The 20734-nt window shown below is 41.6% G+C and overlaps 1 protein-coding gene across 2 annotated transcripts in view; it reads right to left on the bottom strand.

The window, feature by feature from the left end:
• The window catches only part of CREB5 (cAMP responsive element binding protein 5), a 321468-nt gene extending 303338 nt beyond the window's left edge, over positions 1-18130 (bottom strand). For both annotated transcript variants that reach the window (XM_049642932.1, XM_049642933.1), the window contains exons 1-3: positions 18062-18130; positions 13641-13734; positions 1162-1283 (exon numbers count right to left, since the gene is read on the bottom strand). In XM_049642932.1, coding sequence (XP_049498889.1) covers positions 1162-1283; positions 13641-13734; positions 18062-18115 — 270 coding nt within the window. In that variant the 5' untranslated portion in view covers positions 18116-18130. The remainder of the gene's footprint in view (positions 1-1161; positions 1284-13640; positions 13735-18061) is intronic.
• Between the last annotated feature and the right edge of the window lie 2604 nt (positions 18131-20734).

The raw sequence follows: 20734 nt of genomic DNA, 5'->3' as shown, positions 1-20734 counted from the left end.
CTGGCTAACAAGTGCTAAGTAAGTATTTGTTTAAAAGGGGCGGGGGAGCCTTTCATGTCACTTGGAGGGTGAGGGAAGTGGCTGTATAGGGTACGCATGACAAAGTAACCATATACAAATAAAATGAGTTGATTGAGATTTCATACCTCTCTTGTCTCCTTCACCAATTATCATGATGTTTCCTAAAGCGGTACAGACTCAGTGCAAGCCCTTGACTCTCTGGATGTAAGAATGTGACATGAAAAGTCTGGTCAAGGGATTATTATAATTTCACATACAGGAGGATTCGAAGGTTTTGAAATATCAGAGCCTTTTAAAATGTCTCCTCCGGATGGAACAGCTGGAACTTCAGAATCCGTGACAACTTAGCCAGCCCTTCCTTTCAACCAACTTCCACATTTTAAGTCTCTGTTCATGGAACGTGTCTAATTTGTTGTTTAGTACATTGTGGGCATTCAATAATGCTCTATCGTAACGATGGGAAAAATGCCAATTATCACATTTACTTGTGACCCTGTTTCCTTTCCTTTATTGTGATTTTAAAATACAAGCACAACATTACAATAAACTGAATATATTGTGGGGGCATTCATAAAGTCGATTTTCTACATTTATTATTAAGAACAAATAATCCACACATACATTTAAATCATTTGTCTCAACACTAACAGCTGTTCAATAATACGACTGGAAAGTAACTGTGATGCTGGTGGAGTTCTACTGGGAAGATTTTACCCCAGGTTGTCAAAATCAAATGAAACCCCCTCTCCTCCTGCTATGATTATTTGCCTATCGTCTCTTTGACTTTTGTCTTCTGCATGCAACGCCCATGTAAGACTTGCTACTAAATATTTAGCAAACTAAATCAACTAGTTTTGAATAGAAGAAGTCTGAGTTTGTCCAACTCAACGTTCAAGAATCAGGTACATTTTTTTTTGCTTGAATTTCATATTTCATGTCTGTTTTCCCCTTGAGGGGTCCTACCACAATCAGGGCTTCATCCTTTTTTTAAAAAACATGAGACAAATACTTGCAAATGCATAAAATGCTGTTGAAGGGCCACTTCAGCACAATCCGCGGTGCCACCTAAGTTTCCACACAGAAGATTCTAATGGGGGTGAGAGGAGGCACCTGTCGAGGTGTCCATTCAAGCAAACCTACCCGCTTGCTGCTCTCCTCCTCCTGAGCCTTCCTGAACTCATGCTCAAGGGAGCAGTCCAGCTCATTGAAGAGCCCCACCTCCTCACAGTTCTTCAGGAATCTCGTTGGGGTCGGAGTCTGATCTGAAAACAGAGACCGAGGGATCATACATGGGATCTTTTCCTCAAAAGCCAGTAGCAAGCATGAGCTAAAATTCACTAATCCCCTCCCCTTGCCTTAATTAAAATGCCAATTAGTCATCCATAATCTTCCACCCTTTTGAATAAAATGACAATATGGAAGAAAATAAAACCACAAATCTCACAGAAGGAATACAACGTGTAGCAGGCTGAGTATGTGAGGGTTTTCCAAACTTGCTCCAGACAACCTCCAGAGATCCCACTGTCAACTTTCTGGGGTCCCTATCACTTGGATAAACATTGCAAAGTGTGGAATGACCTTTTTTTAACTGGAAAAAAAATGATTTAGCTAAAATCAGGCCAAAAAAAATCTTGAGACAAAGATAAGCTTGATTTTAGGGGGAAAGCAGATTTTGTAAAAGTGTGTATCAAACAAAAAGAAACAAGCATATTAATTTTTTCTTTTTTTAAAAGTTTATTTATTTATTTTGAGAGAGGGAGAACAAACGGGAGGGGCAGAGAGAGAGGGAGAAAGAAAATCCCAAGCAGGTTCTGCACTGTCAGCACAGAGAGCCCAAGGCAGGGCTTGAACCCACCAACCGTGAGATCATGACCTGAGTCAAAAATCAAGAGACAGGCACTCAACTGACTGAGCCACCCAGGCGCCCCAATTCCTTTTTCTTAATGGAAAAGGAAAATATAGCAATTCTGTCTCTCATTTTTGAGAGTCATAGAGGATGATGAAAGGTTCCAAGTCAAACACATTCAGCTTTCATCCATTAAAAATATAATTATTAATTTCATTTTCCTTTGCTATAGCCAAAGGAATGTTCTGAGAAAACTCTTTAAAAGGAATTTCTTTCATATTCTTGACTGTCTAGAGAGAATATAACTTAGAAAACTGGAGGATCTGAAGCCACTATTTACGCAACGTTTGCAGTTTACAAAATGTTTTCACACATGTTCTACATCATCTAGATCTCACAAGATCCTATAAGGTCAATAAAGGTAGAATTATACCTTTGTAATCACTAAGGACGGTCATCTTCCTTGGTAAAGGTGTACTGGAGTTGACATGAAGAAAATTGTAAACTGTCCCTCTGTTCTAAACAGAAGATGGCCATGCAAAATGGCCATTATTTTGCAAATGAGGAAAACTGAAGTCCTGAGTGATGAAGAGTCTTGTTTAAGGTCTCCCAGGTGGATGTGATGGATGACACCAGGACTATAACCAAGGCCCTGGCGCTATCTCCAATACGTACATATATTATTCCCACCTGAGCCTACAGTACACACTGCTAGGTTACTTACGGCACTTGTCCAACTTGACCTACCCTCAGTCCCCAAATCTCCTTCTGCACGGTTCTCTAACACATCACTACCACTCAACCCAAGAGTGCCCACAAGTGGACACGAATTTGCCATTTCTGCCCGCTCTTTACACTTTCCTGTATGATAAGAAACTAGAATCACGTTTACTTTTCTAAGTCACACACAGAGCAGTTAATCCCAGTAAATCATCCGTTGAGACTCAGGGAAATAGCTTAATATTCATGAAGATGAAAGTAGTTTGAGATCCCCATATATTCAGCCCTTCCAAGGCAAGATCTCCTGATTCCTTATGGCAAGGGGCTTTTTCACCTGTTAAGCACCCAACTGGTTGACCTGGATTTCAATGCAGCAAAAATCCCCTTCTGCATCCTTTCCCATTCGTAGCCCAGCCTCCGAGATCCTGAGCTCTCTTTGCAGTACACAGACAGCCTACCACAGATGATCACAAATTGGACACTACAGATAAAAGCTAGAAAAAAGTTGGGTTTGATTGAAAATGGTTTTATTATTAGCACACTAATCTACTAAGAGTCACATATACACACTTATGTCCCAATATACATCTAACATGTATATGTACATACACATAGGTATATGGTGTGATAAAATAGCATAAAAAAGATAAAATTAGTATTTATGAAGCATTTTGCAGTTTACAAACATTTTCACCCACATTGTCTAGAATCTAGATCTCACAAGATCCTATGAGGTAAGTAGGTACCTATTATTTTAGAAATGGAGAGATAAATACCTTACATAAGGTCACAATTTGTAACCATTTTATCACTCCTCTTTAACTTTCAGACATAATCCCTTCTCAATCTGAATCCTGTGCTTTGCCGGGACTCTCCTCTGGGTCTGAAGAACTCTGTTACATGTGTAAAAGATAATGTTGACAACCCAGAAATCCAGATTTGAAAACTGTATGATTTGGGAGAAATTCCCTACATTCTCTGGACCTCATATTCCTTATCTTTCAAGTAAAGTTCTAAAGTTACATAGTTCTATGAATCCTAAAATCACCACCGTACTGGGTTCCCTTCAAAAGTCACTGTCAGCAGGTCAAAGAAACATAACCATTTAAAGGACAGTTTAATGGAAGCGTCAGGAACAGCTGGCTAGACACTAGAAGTTAGGCCAGAGGTAAAGGCTAGAGAAATAAAGAAGGTTCCTGAACAGAAGGTACAAATAGACAAGACCTGACAGTGAAAATAAAGGGTGTGTGTGTGTGTGTCTGTGTGTGTGTGTGTGTGTACATTTTCTTCCATTTATTGAGTGCTTATTCCATGTCAGGCATAGTGTTAAGTGCTTTGTATGACACATCATCTCATTAATTTTCACACGAACCACGTTCAGTAGAAATCATCTTCCCCCTTTTACTTATAAGGAAACTGAAACTCACCCCAGACCCGTTTAGAAATTGAGTCACATAATTGTATTGGTAACTGACAATCCTAACCATCCTTGGTTCTTTTAAAATATCTTGGAATCGGGGCGCCTGGGTGGCTCAGTCGGTTAAGCGTCCGACTTCGGCTCAGGTCATGATCTCGCGGTCCGTGAGTTCCAGCCCCGCGTCGGGCTCTGTGCTGGCAGCTCGGAGCCTGGAGCCTGTTTCAGATTCTGTGTTTCCCTCTCTCTCTGACCCTCCCCCGTTCATGCTCTGTCTCTCCCTCTCTCAAAAATAAATAAATGTTAAAAAAATTTTAATATCTTGGAATCATTCATATCCCTCATATAATAGAACCATATTATAATCCCACAGACTCTACTATCTTTCAGGTCATTTTGTGACAAAAAAGCCTTCGAAAACAACACACAACAGAACTGAAATACTAGACCACTTGTCATCAGTAGGAACTTAGTTTGCCAGGTTTTAATTTTTCTTCTGCTCCTCTATATTTCTCTGTTGGAGATTTACAAGCTGAGAGCCATGATTCCAGGTAGAGGGAACAGTAATCCTAGAAGGATCCATATGAGTCCTGAACCCTAAGATGAGTTCATGAGATGGGCCATGAAATCGAATTCACACTGGCATTTGGAGGCCAAACATCAAGCAAACTTGAGAAATGTGTTCTGTCTTCTCTCAGCAAAATTATTCCCAGATTCCAGTGCCCGCACACGCACACACATACATCAGGAAAGGAGGGGGAAGGAACACGACACAGGGATAGTAAAGGCAATGGCCGCCATCACGAGCCTCTCGGCAGCAACAAGGAAACAAAAGGTCTGAAGCAAGGGGAGCTTTGAACCCTAAAGGGAGTTGGTTCCCTCCTACGCCTAGAGCAGAAGACCCAGATGGAGGCCATAGAGTTGTTACTAAATGTGACTTTCTTTGCTCTATGATATAAAGGGAAAAGCAAAACAGATATCTGTACCCACATTTGGAAGAGATAAGGCACACTGTTCCTAATTTTTAATTCATTTTCTTCTTGTGAATGAGCTATTCTTTCCAGTTACAACAGGAACCAGAAAATGGAGCTTAACTTTTATTTTAACATTTATTAGAATTAATACAGGGTCTCTAGCGGTCTTTGATCCCACATGGTACCAGTTCCAAGTAAGCCAGGAAATGTGCAAATCTTCAAAAACAGGACAGCTAAATCTATCAGCAGCTTAAATAAAAGAGTCAGAGTTTCTCAGCCACATGAATGCCTTGTCAAATAACTATTCCGGCTGAAATTAGATCTAAAGTAGGTGAGCAATATCCATGGCCGTAAATTAAAATTCTTATAAGCCACACCTTATTTAGAACCAAGAGCATGCATCAGCTATGGTAGCAGCAGTTCATGAATAACGGTGGCTGATGCCCCATTGGTGGGTAATGTCTAAGGTGTGTTCAGTCATAACAGGCCACACTCCAAGGACTTACAGGAACTGGTTCCGGTGGGAACTCAGAGCTGAGATGATCATTGCAGGCATTTCTGCTCACCTTTCTTTTAGTGTTTCCACTTGAGTGGGGATCATCTGACTGAGAGAAAGAAACAACTCCAAATCTCAAACGAACCTAAAAGATTTTTTTTAATGTTTATTCATTTGTTTGATAGAGAGAGACAGAGCATGAGCGGGGGATGGGCAGAGAGAGAGGGAGACATAGAATCCGAAGCAGACTCCGGGCTCCGAACTGTCAGCACAGAGCCCGACGCGGGGCTCGAACTCACGAACCGTGAGATCATGACCTGAGCTGAAGTCAGACGCTTAACCGACTGAGACACCCAGGCGCCCCATCAAACTAACCTAAAAGGTAGTAACTTTTGAGTTTGGGCTTTCCTTGAGTTGAAAGTAGTTTGTCGTTCTTACCTTTGCAAATCTGAATTGGCACTGCATAAGCACCTACACATTGCTTTCGCACAGGGAGTTCGCAAAGAGCATACCAGCTTCTCAGAAGACCCAGACAGCTGGGACCAGGGCAAGTAAGGTATGTTACCCACTTCTACCTGCCTCGCATGTCCTTGGGATTTCTTTACCATTCGGACAAGAAAAATTGGCACCAAAAGGTATAAAAAAAAATCCTTTGTAAAGTTTGTCCTATTTCAGTTTCAGGTTCCCTTCTTGGAACGGTTAGTCTGTTCCTTGAAAAAGGAGCCCCTTTTCATAGAATCGCTGCCTCTGGAAACAGCTAGGTAGAGGATTCTTGCCATACAGAGACCCTTCTTGTATACCTGAAAGAGTGCCATAGGCTTGACAATATGATTTAGAAATTCACCCCTCCGTTATACGATAGGAAATTCTGCACCCCAGTACATCGGGGAAGGACGACAAGTACATGGCTACAACTATTAGGGGAAAAAACTCACTAAGTTTTCCAATCAGTCCATAGTCTGCCTAGCATCAAATGCTTCAGCCCCAGCAAGTATGATTACTCCAAAGTCTAAATGACAAGCACAAAGCTAAAGCCTGAAACCCGATTCTTCTTTTCAAAAGTGTTTAGTCTGCTCTACATTTAATAATAGGCTGCTACCTCATTGGGTTTCAGAGGTGCATTTGAGTTGTACGTTTGTCTATGTTTCATTTTCCTCAATGATAAAAAGGCAAGGAGACAAATGATAAAAAAAAAAAAAAAAAAAAAAACAACAGTAAAAGCAGAGTTCCCATAACATATCAGAGAAGAAGAATGCAAACTTCCTAAGCAAAATTGTCTTACCCACTGGTCTAATAGTCTCAACTATGGTCTCACTAAAGGACTATGTGAAGTAATTTTACATCATTTCATATTAAATTGATGGTGGCTAGGAACACTATAAAAGCCCCACTAATTCAAACCACTTATAAGAAAGATCAGTTTGAATTAGTGACCATTCTAATTATAGGGTATTTTTTAAAAGGTAATGCATTTTTACTATTTGCATGGCTCAGATTCAACCAACAAAACGTAGCTTAATGGAACTCCTGCAGAATGCTGCTCAAATCAATAGAGAAAAGGATTGGAATTAGCATATCTATTTTAGTAAGAGTTGGGGTTCTCAGAAAAGGCATTTTTCTTAGTTTTGATATTCTTTTTATAGTTATATTTATCCCGTGAATTTTTCAGCAAGTGCTTTCTTGAAAATTTCTTACCTCATCCCTATCCCTCTCTGAGTTTTCATAATGTCTTAATTAAGAGGGTTTACATTAAATGAATTTTTTTTCAAAAATTTTTAAATGTTTATTTATTTTTGACAGAGAGAGAGAGAGAGAGAGAGAGAGAGAGAGAGACAGAGACAGAGCATGAGCAGGGGAGGGGCAGAGAGAGAGAGGGAGACACAGAATCCAAAGCAGGCTCCAGGCTCTGAGCTGTCAGCACAGAGCCCGACGCGGACCTCGAACTCACAGACCGCGAGATCATGACCTGAGCTGAAGTCGGATGCTCAACCAAGTGAGCCACCCAGGCGCCCCTAAATGAATTTTAAAATAACACAATCCTTTATAAAAGCAACAATCAGTAACAACTGACAGAATTCCACGGAATTTTAGACAGGCTCCTTTATACAATAAATGTGCCTTTTATTGAGTGTGACTATACAATAGGAGCAATAGGGTCCTCTCTGCAACACTGATGTTACTCTTTCCCTGCATCTGTCCCAAGAGGCAGTGCTTCCATGGGACAAACCAAGGCAACTCTGGTTTTTAAACAACAGCGGTGGGATGTTTAAGCGTTGGCCATGGTGTGGGTGATACAGGTCAGCGAGAGATGAGACACTGGCAGACTCCTGGATCGAATGCTGCAATCCATTTACTGTCTGGGTGGAGAGCTGGTGGACTAGAGGCCCTTGGGAGGGCCTTGAATCAACTAGAAAATGCTCTGACAAGGGCATCTCATATGACATAGGGCTCTAGAAGACACAGATTCAGATTTAAATTAATCAAGTATATAATCCACACCTACTCACGGTCAGCCATGGCCTAGCCAAAGTGTTCACAGCAATCAAGCCACAATGTTATTTATTTTTACTTTATTTTATTTATTTATTTATTTATTTAATTTTTTATTTTATTATTTTATTTATATTATCCAAATTATATATATAAATAAGTTTATATATATTATATCTTTATTATTGTATTATTTATTTTAATATTTGATTTATTGATTTATTGATTTTTAGAGCGAGAGAGAGTGAAGCAGAGAGAAGGACACAGGGAAAGAGAGAATCGTAAGCAGGCTCCAGGCTCAGCACAGAGGCTGATGAGGGGGCTCGATCCCATAGCTCTGGGACCATGACCTGAGCCCAAATCAAGAGTTGGACGCTTAACCGACTGAGCCGCCCAGGCAGCTCAAGCCGTAGTTTTAATTCATGTGAGAGGAGCTGAGCTGGTGAAGAGGGTTATGAACACCAGGAGATCATGTCTCCGCAGGCCAGATGAACTGAGGGATCCAAGGTGACTCTCTGATCAAGCCCTGCCCTGAACCATGGAAGCTAAAGCTTCAGATTTCCACTCAGTCACCAACTGCCAGAGTTCTCCTACACTCTTTGTCAAAGATATTAGTTTCCAGATGGAATAGACTGGAAGCCAGTTTTTCATATATAAAGAGTACTGCAGATCAAGGTCTCCGAGGTAATCAGGTGAATCATTCAAAATTCAATTTTGCTTGACCAGCTGGAAACATGAATGACAGGCTGACAACTCCTACTCATGCCCATTGCCACTTGTCATAATGGAGGGGAAAATCTGATTTAAAACGCACTCTTTGTTCCTGTAAATGCTAGTGTGTTAACATAATCTCTTTCTAAAAACTTTTGACTGTTTTCTCCATATGATGAAGAAATAAGCCAATCATGTAACACCAAACCATGTTCTTAGTGCATGGAGCTCAGCAAATCTAGATGTACAATGAGAAAATTATAGACAGGAACTTTGGACAAACTGCTTACCCTCCTGATCTTATTTCTTTGTGCGAATAAAGTGGCCAGGATTAAATGACATAATGTACATAAAGCAGGAGGCACAATTATAGGTATAAGACAAGGCAATAAATGGTAGCTATTGTTATTATCATGCTGCCCTCCAATGCAAAGCCATTTCCGCCACCCTCTGTTCCATAGAGATCTGATGAATTTCAGTAGTGGGGAGTCACTATGTACCTTCATCATCAATGGAAGAGGAGGTAAGTATGGTCCGTGTGTGTGTGTGTGTGTGTGTGTGTGTGTGTGTGCGCGCGCGCGCACACACCCACGTGAGAGACAGAGAGAGATTTACTTATTCAGTCTTTTTTTTAAGACCCTAGTTCATTCCAAAAAGAGTTTGTAATGAGATGGTCACCTTTTCTCTGACTTTCCCTTTAAAATGCCCATGGATTATTATGTAGGTTTGTAGCAAACGGCCATGAGCAATGGATTTGGGTTCTGAGATCATCCTGTTAATCATGATCAATCTCATGTTCTACTTCACTGAATTTCTTGCTTCTTGCTTTCTCCGTGGTGAGAATTAGGTGTAGAGCCTGGAATTAGAGATAGTCCCTCATGCTAGACTTAATCCAGGGACCCAATGGGGTTCTGAGGGACTCTACTGTCATTTACAGTAGATCTCTGCATCGAATGGGAATAAGGAAGGCAGAATAAAGAAGCCAGTCTCTCTCACCTCTCTTCCGTGTGTGTCAGCTGCACCATATCTGGTGTTGTGGGGTCACCACTTTCAGCCCCACACATTCAGAAGACAAAGAGAAAGGACACTGGAGCCCACAGTGCTGAGCATTGGGTCTTAGTTGAAATGCCACTAATGCGGAGGGGCCTTTCCTGACCTCCTTTAGCAGCCGGTTAGACACTTACTTCACATTGTCATGGTTCATCTTCACACTTGTCACTAACTCATTATTTATTAATCTGGGGGGAGGGGTGTCGTCAATTACCTCTCTTCCTCCCACCCCCAGTAGAGTATAGTAAGTTCCACGGAAGTGGGGCCTCATCTGTCGTGTTCAGTGCCACATCCCCAGCACCTAGCACAATAGGATCTTTGCAGACACTCAGTGTTTGTTGAATGAATGAATAAGTGACGGTGGAGAGACAACTTTAGCCCCTCTTTCCACACCCCAGCAGATGCCTGTTCTAATTTCCTTCCAAGCACACACACCAGTTGCCTCCAGCATTAATTGGGCTATGATGTCTTGCGTGGAGGCGTTTAAAGGTGTGGTTTCGCGTATCTCTTTCTCAGATGAGATGTTGATTGGGTTTTACCTTTTGAGAAAAGGTCTGCAACACTCTTAAATTTCATGAAGCAAACTCTATCTTTTCAGGAAGCAAAATCTGTCATCTTCTAGGTCAATATTTCCACCATACTCTCCCAATATGCGCGCACACACACACACACACACACGCATGCACGCACTTCTCATGTGGAATATTATTTGCTTGTCTGGCTATAAATAAAGTAGCACTTTGATTCCCATTTTGGCCTTTACCTGTACAGAACCTGGGAACTCTGTAAATAAGTGGGGTTGGGGATTTCTGACAGGGCGAGATTTGGGAATTCCTGAATGCGTAATCACAATACCATTAAAATAGACCCAAACGCCATACTCTTTTAGCTTTAATACTAAAACTTGATCATAATTTTCAAACCAAACACATCTTTTGTCGCATAATAGCTGGTGATTTTGCAACCTGTATGTGACAGTATAATGTTCTCAGTCGGCTCCCATTTCTGCCTTGTGCCCTAGAAATCTCTGATATCACAACCTCTCTCACCATGAAATTATCTTCACTCACAACAAGAACAGCTAAAGGGAAAGACTCAAGTCCATCATCATATCGGGACTCTGGAAATGTACCACATGAACCAAATAAGGATGGGAGGGCCAAGGTGGGAGGGTCTAGAAGTTTTGGCCTCAGAATCCACCACCACCACCCCATTCATGTACCAACTGGTACTGCCTCTTTAAACTGAGGTTTTATGTTTACTGTCTATCCATAAGAGCACTCATGCTAATAAAACATCATGACTGTCACTTTTACTACTCTGCCTTATGGCATGGCGCAGATCATTTACAATCATCTTGAATAGTAAGTTGTACCTGGCCTGAATAAAATGGACTTTATGACAAAGCCAGGAAATTATTTCAGATCTGACAACGCTTTGGACACTTACCTTCAAAAAGCCTATCTGTGGCATCTCACTAATGTCTCTAACTATAGTATTTGCAATTAACGAAGGAGGAGGTGATTTTCCGAAATACAAGTTAACCAGATATTCTGAAATTAGTAATAAACATATATACCCTACTTTCTCTTTCTATGTCAAGCTCCACTTCATCTGAAATGAAATGTTGTGTAATTGGATATTGCAACAACAACAAAAAAAGTGGCCCCCAGGGGCACCCGAGCATCTCAGTCGGTTGAGCACCCAACTCTTGATTTCGGCTCAGGTCACGATCCCAGGGTGGTAGGATCGAGCCCTGCATCTGGCGCTGTGCTGACCATGGAGCCTGCTTAAGATTCTCTCTCTCTCCCTCTGTCCCTCTCTTAGCTCATGATCTCGCTCTCTCTCTTTCTTCCCCTCTCCAAATAAATAAATAAATAAATAAATAAAATCTGTTTACAGGCAATATATGTGTTCACACACCCTTAGTTCCTTTTTTTCAGACCTTCGGATGGGGCTCCTCATAGGGCCATTCCAGCAGTATACCTGAAAGATACTACCTGGTCCTTACCACAAAAGTCACAGTATCTGCACATCATTTCTACTCCTTAACACACACCTCCCCCTGTCCTAACACTAAGAAGCCTACTTGAGGGCTTCCACTTGGGGAAAAATCAGAGGAGAACCGATAAATTTAAACATTGGGAATTGCAACATCTCCAGCCCTGCTACTTGCATATATATATATATATATGCTCATCGTTCAACGATAAAGTCACACCGCTTCATAATGGGAAGGACAGACGACTGACAGAACAGAAGAAATGATAAAAAAACAAAAGAACAGACGATCCCTCCTAACGCTTCTGGGCTTTTGTAATTCTTGCAGATCTACGCTTCTGCATCTCTGCTTCTAGACGTAAGGGAAGATGAAACAAGTTCTGAAGAGCCAACTAGTTCGATCCAAACGAGGAGGCTGAGAGGTGGCGGGTGGTGGCGGAGGCAAGGAAAGACGCTGCCTTTGGGCTCAAGATTCTTCTAAATCACAGCACATCCACACTACTAACGAGTCACTGGCGGGTTTGTGAGACGTGTGGATGGCCCTGGCGCCAGGATTATCTGGTTGTCGATACAAACCGCTGAAGCCTGGCAATGCAGCGGCCATGCCAGTCAGTGGGCTAGGACTGCAGAACCAAGGACCCTTGTCTTTGCCCCGGGCGGTAAGCCTGGGAGAGCTTCTCCATCTCCCTATGCCCCTTCTTCTCTATCAGTAAAATATGACTTGTAATAATAACCTGTCTGACAAAACTCCTGGAGGATTTACTAATAATAGGGATAATAAAATACTCGTAAAATTTAAGTGCCATAGAAATGCGAAATTATATGAGCCAGGCCTGCCAGGGCAGTCCGTTTCTCTTCTGATATCATTTAAAGCATGTTTATGGGCATATTATCTCTTTCATGATGCCAAGAAGACAGTGGCTTCGGTGAAATATTTCTAGCCTAAAAGGGTAACAGGAAACACTTCGATTACCCTGCTAGGGTTTGTGAAACACTTTCACTGACATTCTTTCACTGGATCTTCACAATAGGCCTGTGAAATAGACTGGGCAGATAAAATCATTCCCATTCTATGTGGAAAGAAAATGAGGCCCACAAGGGTTCACTGATGTGGCTCAGGGTTATCTGGCCGGTGGAGTCAGAGCCCATGCTAGAGTTCAAGTTTGCCCGCTCCTGGCCCTGCACTCTGTTTTAACTTACCGCCACCACCTATCAAAAATAGGAAGGAATTGCAATTACTTGATGGATTAATTGTTATTATTGTTTATTTCTGCTCACATTTGCTGAACACTGGCTACGTTCCCCTGCATTATCATCTCATTTAATCTTCCACTTAGGAGGCAGGCTCTGTTTCTTTAAAAAAAACTTTTCACTGACCACCACAATGCAAAGAGAGAGAGAGAGAGAGGGAGAGAGAGAGAAAGAGAGGAAGTTCCTTCTACTAAAGTCACACAGCATTTTCCAAATACTCATCTGAAACATAGTCCTCCTGGCTAAATTTTCACACGTCCACGATATTGTGACATCCTCAGGAACGGAAATCGTATCAATCTTTGTACTTCCCATGGCGCTCAGAACAGCTTAGTGTGCATCACAAATGCTCAGTGAAGATGTTTTGCTTGACTGATTACAGGCATGTGATTTTTAAAATACTTAGATGGAGCCAACTTTCATAGTAATAAACATTTTACGTTCCTGAAAATGAGAAGTCCCAGCTCTCCAGTTATTTGAGTGAACACCACATTAGCTGATTACATTTTTGCTTACCATTATTTTAAGTCTCTGCTGTACCTTAGAAATATATGTCTTCAAGGCACAGCATTTGCCATTGGAAACTATCCTATCATAAGTTGAACAAGTATCTCCCGTGCGGCTGATGCTGTTCACCCAAAGCCTTTTTGCTTGATGGCTCCTTACCTGATAACATACTGTCTGTTTTTATTGAGGGGAACTTCAAAGTCATTTCATGCTTGTGCCTATGAATCATCAGATGGTCCTCTGTTGGGAAGCGCTGTCAGACAAATAGAAAAAAAAGGGGGGGGGGTGGGAAGAGGGGAGAGGAGCCATTTAGTTTTATAACATATATTTGCCATCACAGAGAAAGAGATGTATTCAGCATTGCATATGTGACAGGCAAAACAAAAAATTAGTTCTGAAAAAGTGTGAAAGCATGCTAAGTTAAATGACAAATTATTTTTTGCAAGCAAATGGGCAGAGCTGTTCCTTTGAATTGCACCCAAATATACGCGTAATTATTGCCATTATAGTTTACCGGGGGCTTAACCAGGTTGCAGTAAAATCTGGCTTAAGAGTAATAAGAAATAGAGACCTTTGCCTGCCATCATCTCTGGCTCCCCGTTCCTTCTCTGGGAATTCCTTTTAAAAATCTCTACTTCCTAGGTAGTCTTCGAATATAGTCAACTGTCATGACTCATCAGTAAATTAGATATTTCCTTAGGAACTAGAGATTTGCATCTGAAGGAAGACCCTAAATTTGTGTTTAAAGAATCAATGAGAAAGAAGAAATGAACAATATTGAAAGTATTCAAGTAATATATACAATAGAAATATGCTATACCTTCAAAGAATTTGAGTGTTTGAATGAATGTTCAATGTTTATTTATGTTCCCAAAGAAGCCAAGTAAAATTCTCTCATTTCTACCTCTACATGGGGGAAAAACATGTCCAAAGTAGAAAAAGAAATGAATTTAGACCTAAGTAGCCCCGGAGTTTCACAAAACTATTTGGAACTTTTGTCTAAAATTAAGTCTAAGGCATAATAAGTATGCTACACATGATCTATAGATTAACCAAAAGTGGGAGAAATGCATGAAGTAGGAAAAGAATTTTGATTCATGTCAGACATTGGGAAAGAATTCCACATCATGCTCAACTATTTGATACATACACCTACAAATGTGCACATGCCATTTGTTTGGTATGTTTCTGTTTATGACGACCTTGCACACTCATTATGTGATCTTTTATAAGTATATATATATGACTTATAGTAACATGGCAAATCATTTTTAGGATTCTATACTCTGTACAGTATCGTAAACCAACACTTTATTATTAATTTTCAAAGAATGATGTTACGGTTATCAAAAATGCAGCTCCCAAATGTTTTCAGCTGTCTGGCTTCTAGTCATATAGTGGGACTGGATTTCCTGGCCCTCTTGTGGTTGGGTGGGGCCATGTGACTCGTTCTGCCCATGGAGTCATGAATGGAAATGACACGTTACTCATATGTCAGCAACTAATTCGTGGTGCAAGACCATCTCCCCTTTAGTCTGGCAACTTACAATATAAGAAATAGTGGCTCCTCAATCTTCCTAAATCTCTGCAGGAATATGAAGAGCATTTTTGAATTCTAAAAGATTATGAAGAATGTCCTGCCAAGCTCCGATAGAAATGGATGCTTGTGCAATTGAAATTAGCGATTGTTGGTTTAAGCCATTGAAGCTTCGGGATAATTTGTTATTGGAGCAGATCCTAGCCTCCCCTGACTCAGACTGGTATGTTTTTGATAACTGAACTTAACAAAGTGTCTGCTTTACCAAAGTCAAATGAAAATACAACAAAAGGCAATAAACTCTGCTGAACATTTCCGAATCTTTGACAATTTAGAAAATCTCTTGGAGCTTCCCAGTCCCTTGGGATAGTCATTTTAAGTTTCGACTACTATTGCATACCGTGGTAGACATCTTCTTTGCAACGTGTATAGATTTGGGTTCATATGAATGAGGGAATTCACTGCACTAAATCCTTTGGAATAAAAGTAGTTTGGGGAATACAAATCATTTCTTTATTTGTTATTTGTATCATATATATTGGCGCATTTAGAATCTGCAAAGCATGGTAATTATGTCAGATTTCTAACTACATAGAAGTTTGATTTGTAACAACAGGGGTTTTTGATGGAGCTTCATCTATTTTCTTGGTCCTTTATAACACCTTATAATATGGGACACTACCATGTGTGGTTTATAGACAGGGTAAACTTCTTAGTCTTTCTGCTAAAATCCTTACTTTAATTTTTACTGTGATATATACAATCAACAAACAACATGGCAATAGCTTTTACTTCGTATTTGTAAGCCATTTTCTGGCTCCATAAAATAACAACCTAAAATAGAATATTAACCACAATACTTATTAAGTGACAATAATCTCCATAGTATGCCATGTTAACTATAAACCCTTCCCCAAAGAGACAATACGGGGCATCGTGGGCTTTTTTTTTAATTTACCAGGAATATAGCAGCAAATTGTAAATAACCAAAATGTAGAGTCTACAACAGGTACACAGCTGAGAGAAGCCACTGGAACTCAAAACATGTTCGTGCTGAGGGCAACGGGGCAGTGAAATTAACAATGGAATCTGTGAGATCAGAAAGAGCAAAAGAAGCTTGTTTCTCTTGATGTCTGGGACAAAGCTAATGTATAAGGAGCCGTAACACAAAAAACCTCCCAGGTACTGTAGACCATTCCTAATGCAGCAAAGTTTCTTTCCATTGAGGGAAAAGGGGGAAACATCACCCCCAATGCAGCACAAGCACTGGTAACTCATATTTACACTCCCCTTTCCAAACCCCAGCCATCCTTTCTTCTCTATGCAGGTTCCCAGGCTCTGGACGGTCATTACCGTAAATGCCATGATCACAACAATTGACTTGACCGTAATTGGCTAACACTCCACCGGGAGACCCTTGGAACCACTAGGGAACTATGACATTTCCTCAATTCTAACACGTCTTCAGCTGAAAGCTACGCATATTTTTTTTTTAAACAGCCTATCAAGAGAAAGAAACACATTAAATAGAAACATCAAGTTTCAGGTGCATCTTTACGTTTAACTTTGGCAAGGAGTTGAGGGGGAAGGCTTGGAGTTTCACCGGGCAACCTAGAAACTACGGAAATCCTCAAGCCTCATTTTGTCCAACTGGTCCACTCAGCCTTCTCAGGGGAGAAGGCTGCTCCTTCACTGAGTTCAAGGTCATTGGAAATTCACCTCTTCAACCTTCACTACCAGCGTCCTAGACTAAACCCCGCCTGGCTAGCCTCTCGCTTAAAAAGAACCTCTCTCGGGCTGCTTCCTTCTCAGGCTACCGTTATATCACTCTGTTTCCCGTCATGCCCTGGTGCTCTTGAAAGAGTCCTCTATGCTGGCCACCTCCACTGCCTCACCACCCACTCACTCGTTAATCCCTTCCAACCTGGTCCCCGCCCGGACTCCTCTTTCATAGGTCACCCGCCAGAACCCAACAGCCAAACCCAACAGCCTCTGCTCAGCCTCTCACTGCCCCGGCTCTAGCAGCGTCTGACACCAGTGACCACACGTCTGTGGCATTATTTATTTATACCCTGCCTGATTCCAAAAAGGAGAAAAGACGGCTCATAGCAACACATAAAACGGGCGGGGAGAGCATCAGCGAGAATCGGGGGACACCCGAAAGGGAAGAGGTCCAAAAAGAAACAAAGCTAAAGCCAAAAACGCAAACCATTGGGTAGTCATTCTCAACCGGGGGCCATGGTGGCCCCCAAGGGGACCTCGCCCCCAAGGGAGAGGTCAGGGAGGCTGCCGAACATCCTGGAACGCACAGGACAGCCGTCACAATGAAGAATCGTTCAGCCCCAAGTGCTAATAGTGCCAAGCTTGGGAAATCCTGCCACACGGCCCGTAATTACAACAGCAGTAGCAGTAACAACGGTGAACATTAATAGAGCACCTATTATGTGCAGGCCCTATACTAAATACTCTACATGTAGTATCTCATCTAATCCTCACAACGATTCTGCCTGATGGGAGCCACTGGAGGCAAAGAGGTTTGATGTTTAATCTCCCCTCTTGAAGTTTAGATAAGTGGAAAAACTGTGGGTTCTAGAAGCGTTATAGGGGGTTTATTTTACTCAAAGAGGAAAACAAAACAAAACAGAATTCAGCTCTGATGGTGAGCTATTCCACCAGTAATCCAAAGGCCCCGTATCAAGTGACTATTGTAAAAGCAGCGTCCTCCCTCCCCTTTCTGAAATAACAGTTCTGAACATCTGGTGGGCAGGATGCGTCTGGCTTACTTCCAGGGGGAAAGTTAAGGATGGAAAAGGCCAATGCTGATGTATTTCACGGAGCTTTGAGGGAAGTAGTTCAAACTATTCAAAGTAGAAAATAATAATGATGAGGAAGATGATGGGGGTGGGGATGGTGACGGGGGCTTTGACGATATCTTGGTGAAGAAAGCAAGCCCACAGCAGGCATGATTGGCAAGTGAGAGCTGCTTCCCTGTCAGAAGGCAGGTAGTCTCTGGCAAAACAGACCAAAGGATTCTCACACTCACCTGCGAACAGCCTGGGGCACTGCAGACAAACGGCCTCTCCTGCTCCAAATTCATCTTGGATTCCTCATAAATCTGAAGGGTCACGGGGAGAGGGAGGAAGGAAAACAGAAAGCCATGAATATCTCCTGCTTCGACCTAAGAAACATGAGAAATGCGATTGCTCGGAGCCCCTTGCAATGCCAGTCCCCAAATTAGACAAGATAAACGTTAACGTGAGCACAGGTCCCGCTGAAGTTCATTAGGCTTCCTGCAGTCTGCCTTCCTATTGTTCGCTTGAGTGCGTATTTATCGTACTTTGAAGAAAAATGCCATGGGGCTGTGCAGCAGAGATTCTGCCTCTGGAAAACCACCTGGACTATGTTATTACCTGGTGAGACCGCACCTGCGCAAGAAGATTCCAAAGTAAAGTTCACACCTGCCCTTTGGAGTTGGCGGGAGAGGAGGAAGCGAATGGGGTTGTCACCAGTGTGGTGACCAACCCTGAGCAGCAGTCACATAATTCACCCATGATCACCCCACCAAGCTTCAGGACAGCCACAGGATGCAAAATAGCCCTGCAGCCAGCTCAGCAAATGACCCCAGTGGTGAGCCGTGATCTTAAATTCCCTTTCATCTCAGGCATTCACGGATGCCTCAACAAAAAGTACCCGAGTTATGCAGGGAGAAACAGAAATAAGAAAAGACGGAAAACGTCACCTGGGATATTTTGTTAATTTGGTTGTACAGGCTGATTTGAAATCAATATTACATTAAGGCCATCGCCCATCTGATCTGCAGCAGTTATCTGGCGTAAGGTAGCTTTGTGGGGAGAAATCTGACGTTACGGTCTCAGGCATAGGTTAAATTCGAGTGTGGGTCTTTTCTTATGTAGGGGTGAGGTTCTAAGGTAAGCTTATGAGGCAAAACTTGAGCATAATCAAAATCACCTTGACAAATCCTCCCCCAACCCGATAAAAGTACATACACGTGGTTTTGTGGTTACCGATCTATACAGCAACATAAAAATTTTTTAGACATCGTGAAGTACTATGCAAATTTAAGTTTCACAATTTAAACCGTCTTCTAAGTCACACTTTTCTTTCTTGCCAATTTTAGAGTTGAGTTTAAATAAGCTACGTGTGCCGCTGGCGGGACGTGGCTCTCTCAGGGGACTAAAGCCTATTGCTTTATCTCTGAAGCACAGGAAGGAACTTGCTTCCTTAAAATGGTAACTGCAGGTGATACCAAAGGAGTCCCAAGTCACCTTCACCCTTGAAAGAGGGAACTCTGCTTCTACTCAAGAAATAGTTACCCTTTGTCCAAGGAAGCTTTATTATCTTGCAAAAAAATCCAACGCTAATCTGTCACTATACCCTTGCCCCAAACACTAACAGACTTCATATCTATTCTTTGGGAAACAGGTGCACGCTTTCACTTTTCTGAAATACCAAGCGAAAAGACTTGCCTTAGGCAACACTCCTGGTCAGATATTAAAAAACAAAACAAATTTACAAATGCAAATTCTTCTTCACACTGCTTCCTCTTCATACAATTTTCACTCAGTAAATACCCTTTCCAATCTGTGTCTGGATTGACTGCCCACTGGTCACTTACCAACGCAGCAACTTAGCATCATTTTATAGCTTTCCTGGATCAGATGTATTGCTTAAATGATTTTACTCTATTATATGTGGAATGAGAAGTAAAAAAACAAGTATCTTTAGGAGCTTTCCACTTGTCCGTCTGAGGAAAGTCATGAGCAATTAAAATAACTTCTCAAATCGCTTATCACAGAGCATCCCTTCTGTCCCCTGTGAATGCTGATTTACTTCTAAGCCTCAAAATAAAGGGTGAGAGAGTGGTTTTGATCCAAGATAGAAAAAACAACAGTAATTGAGTTATCCATTAATTAAATATGCTTTGTCTTTCTAGTAAATTTTTAAATGCCTTCCTGGAACTTTTCTGTCTCTGTGACCATGATCTGCCTAACTGGGGCTGGGTCATTTAATTGCTTCAGGCCTCAATTCCCCCTCTTTACAATAAGGCTATGAACATAATATTCAGCTCCTTCATTCCTGTATCACACTGATCAGTGAGGAGGCCTGTAAGACATGCCCAAATTATGGAGAAAGGTCTCTGTATTTAAGGGTGTGTGTGTGTGTGTGTGTGTGTGTGTGTGTGTGTGTGTGTTTGGAGGTGGCTGGTGGGGGAGGTTCTGTGGACAAGTGTTACTTAATCCTCACCATAATGTTAACTATTCTCTACTTATAAAAGAGAATCTGCTATAAGGTGAGTCTTCCTTGGATGCCACCTAAGACTTTTAGTCGCTAAGGTAACAAAAGAATGCCAATACAACAAAAGAGAACCAATGCTAAGATTATCTGACAGTAAAAAGGGAAAGCTCCATATAAACGCATTTACGGCATACGTCCAGAAGTAGTAATTAGTGATAATAATTAGATTAATGTCTAACTAATAGAAGTGGTCAAGATCGGAAGTGCCACTACTGAAGGTTGACAGAGATTCATTAAAAAGCCAAAGTGAGGAGAGAGATGGGCCAAGCCCTGCCAGGTAAGTACGAGAAGAAAGTATTTTTCCACCATAATCACAACTCTACCCCACACGCTGGTTCACCAAAATGCCGACTTTCTCCATAAGTTCAAGCCTACAATGGGAATAATCTAGCAATTCTGG

Source organism: Panthera uncia, chromosome A2, assembly GCF_023721935.1.
Source record: "Panthera uncia isolate 11264 chromosome A2, Puncia_PCG_1.0, whole genome shotgun sequence".
Taxonomy (NCBI): Eukaryota; Metazoa; Chordata; class Mammalia; order Carnivora; family Felidae; genus Panthera; species Panthera uncia.
The sequence above is the reverse complement of the archived record's forward strand: the minus strand, read 5'-3'. Positions and strand labels throughout refer to the sequence as shown.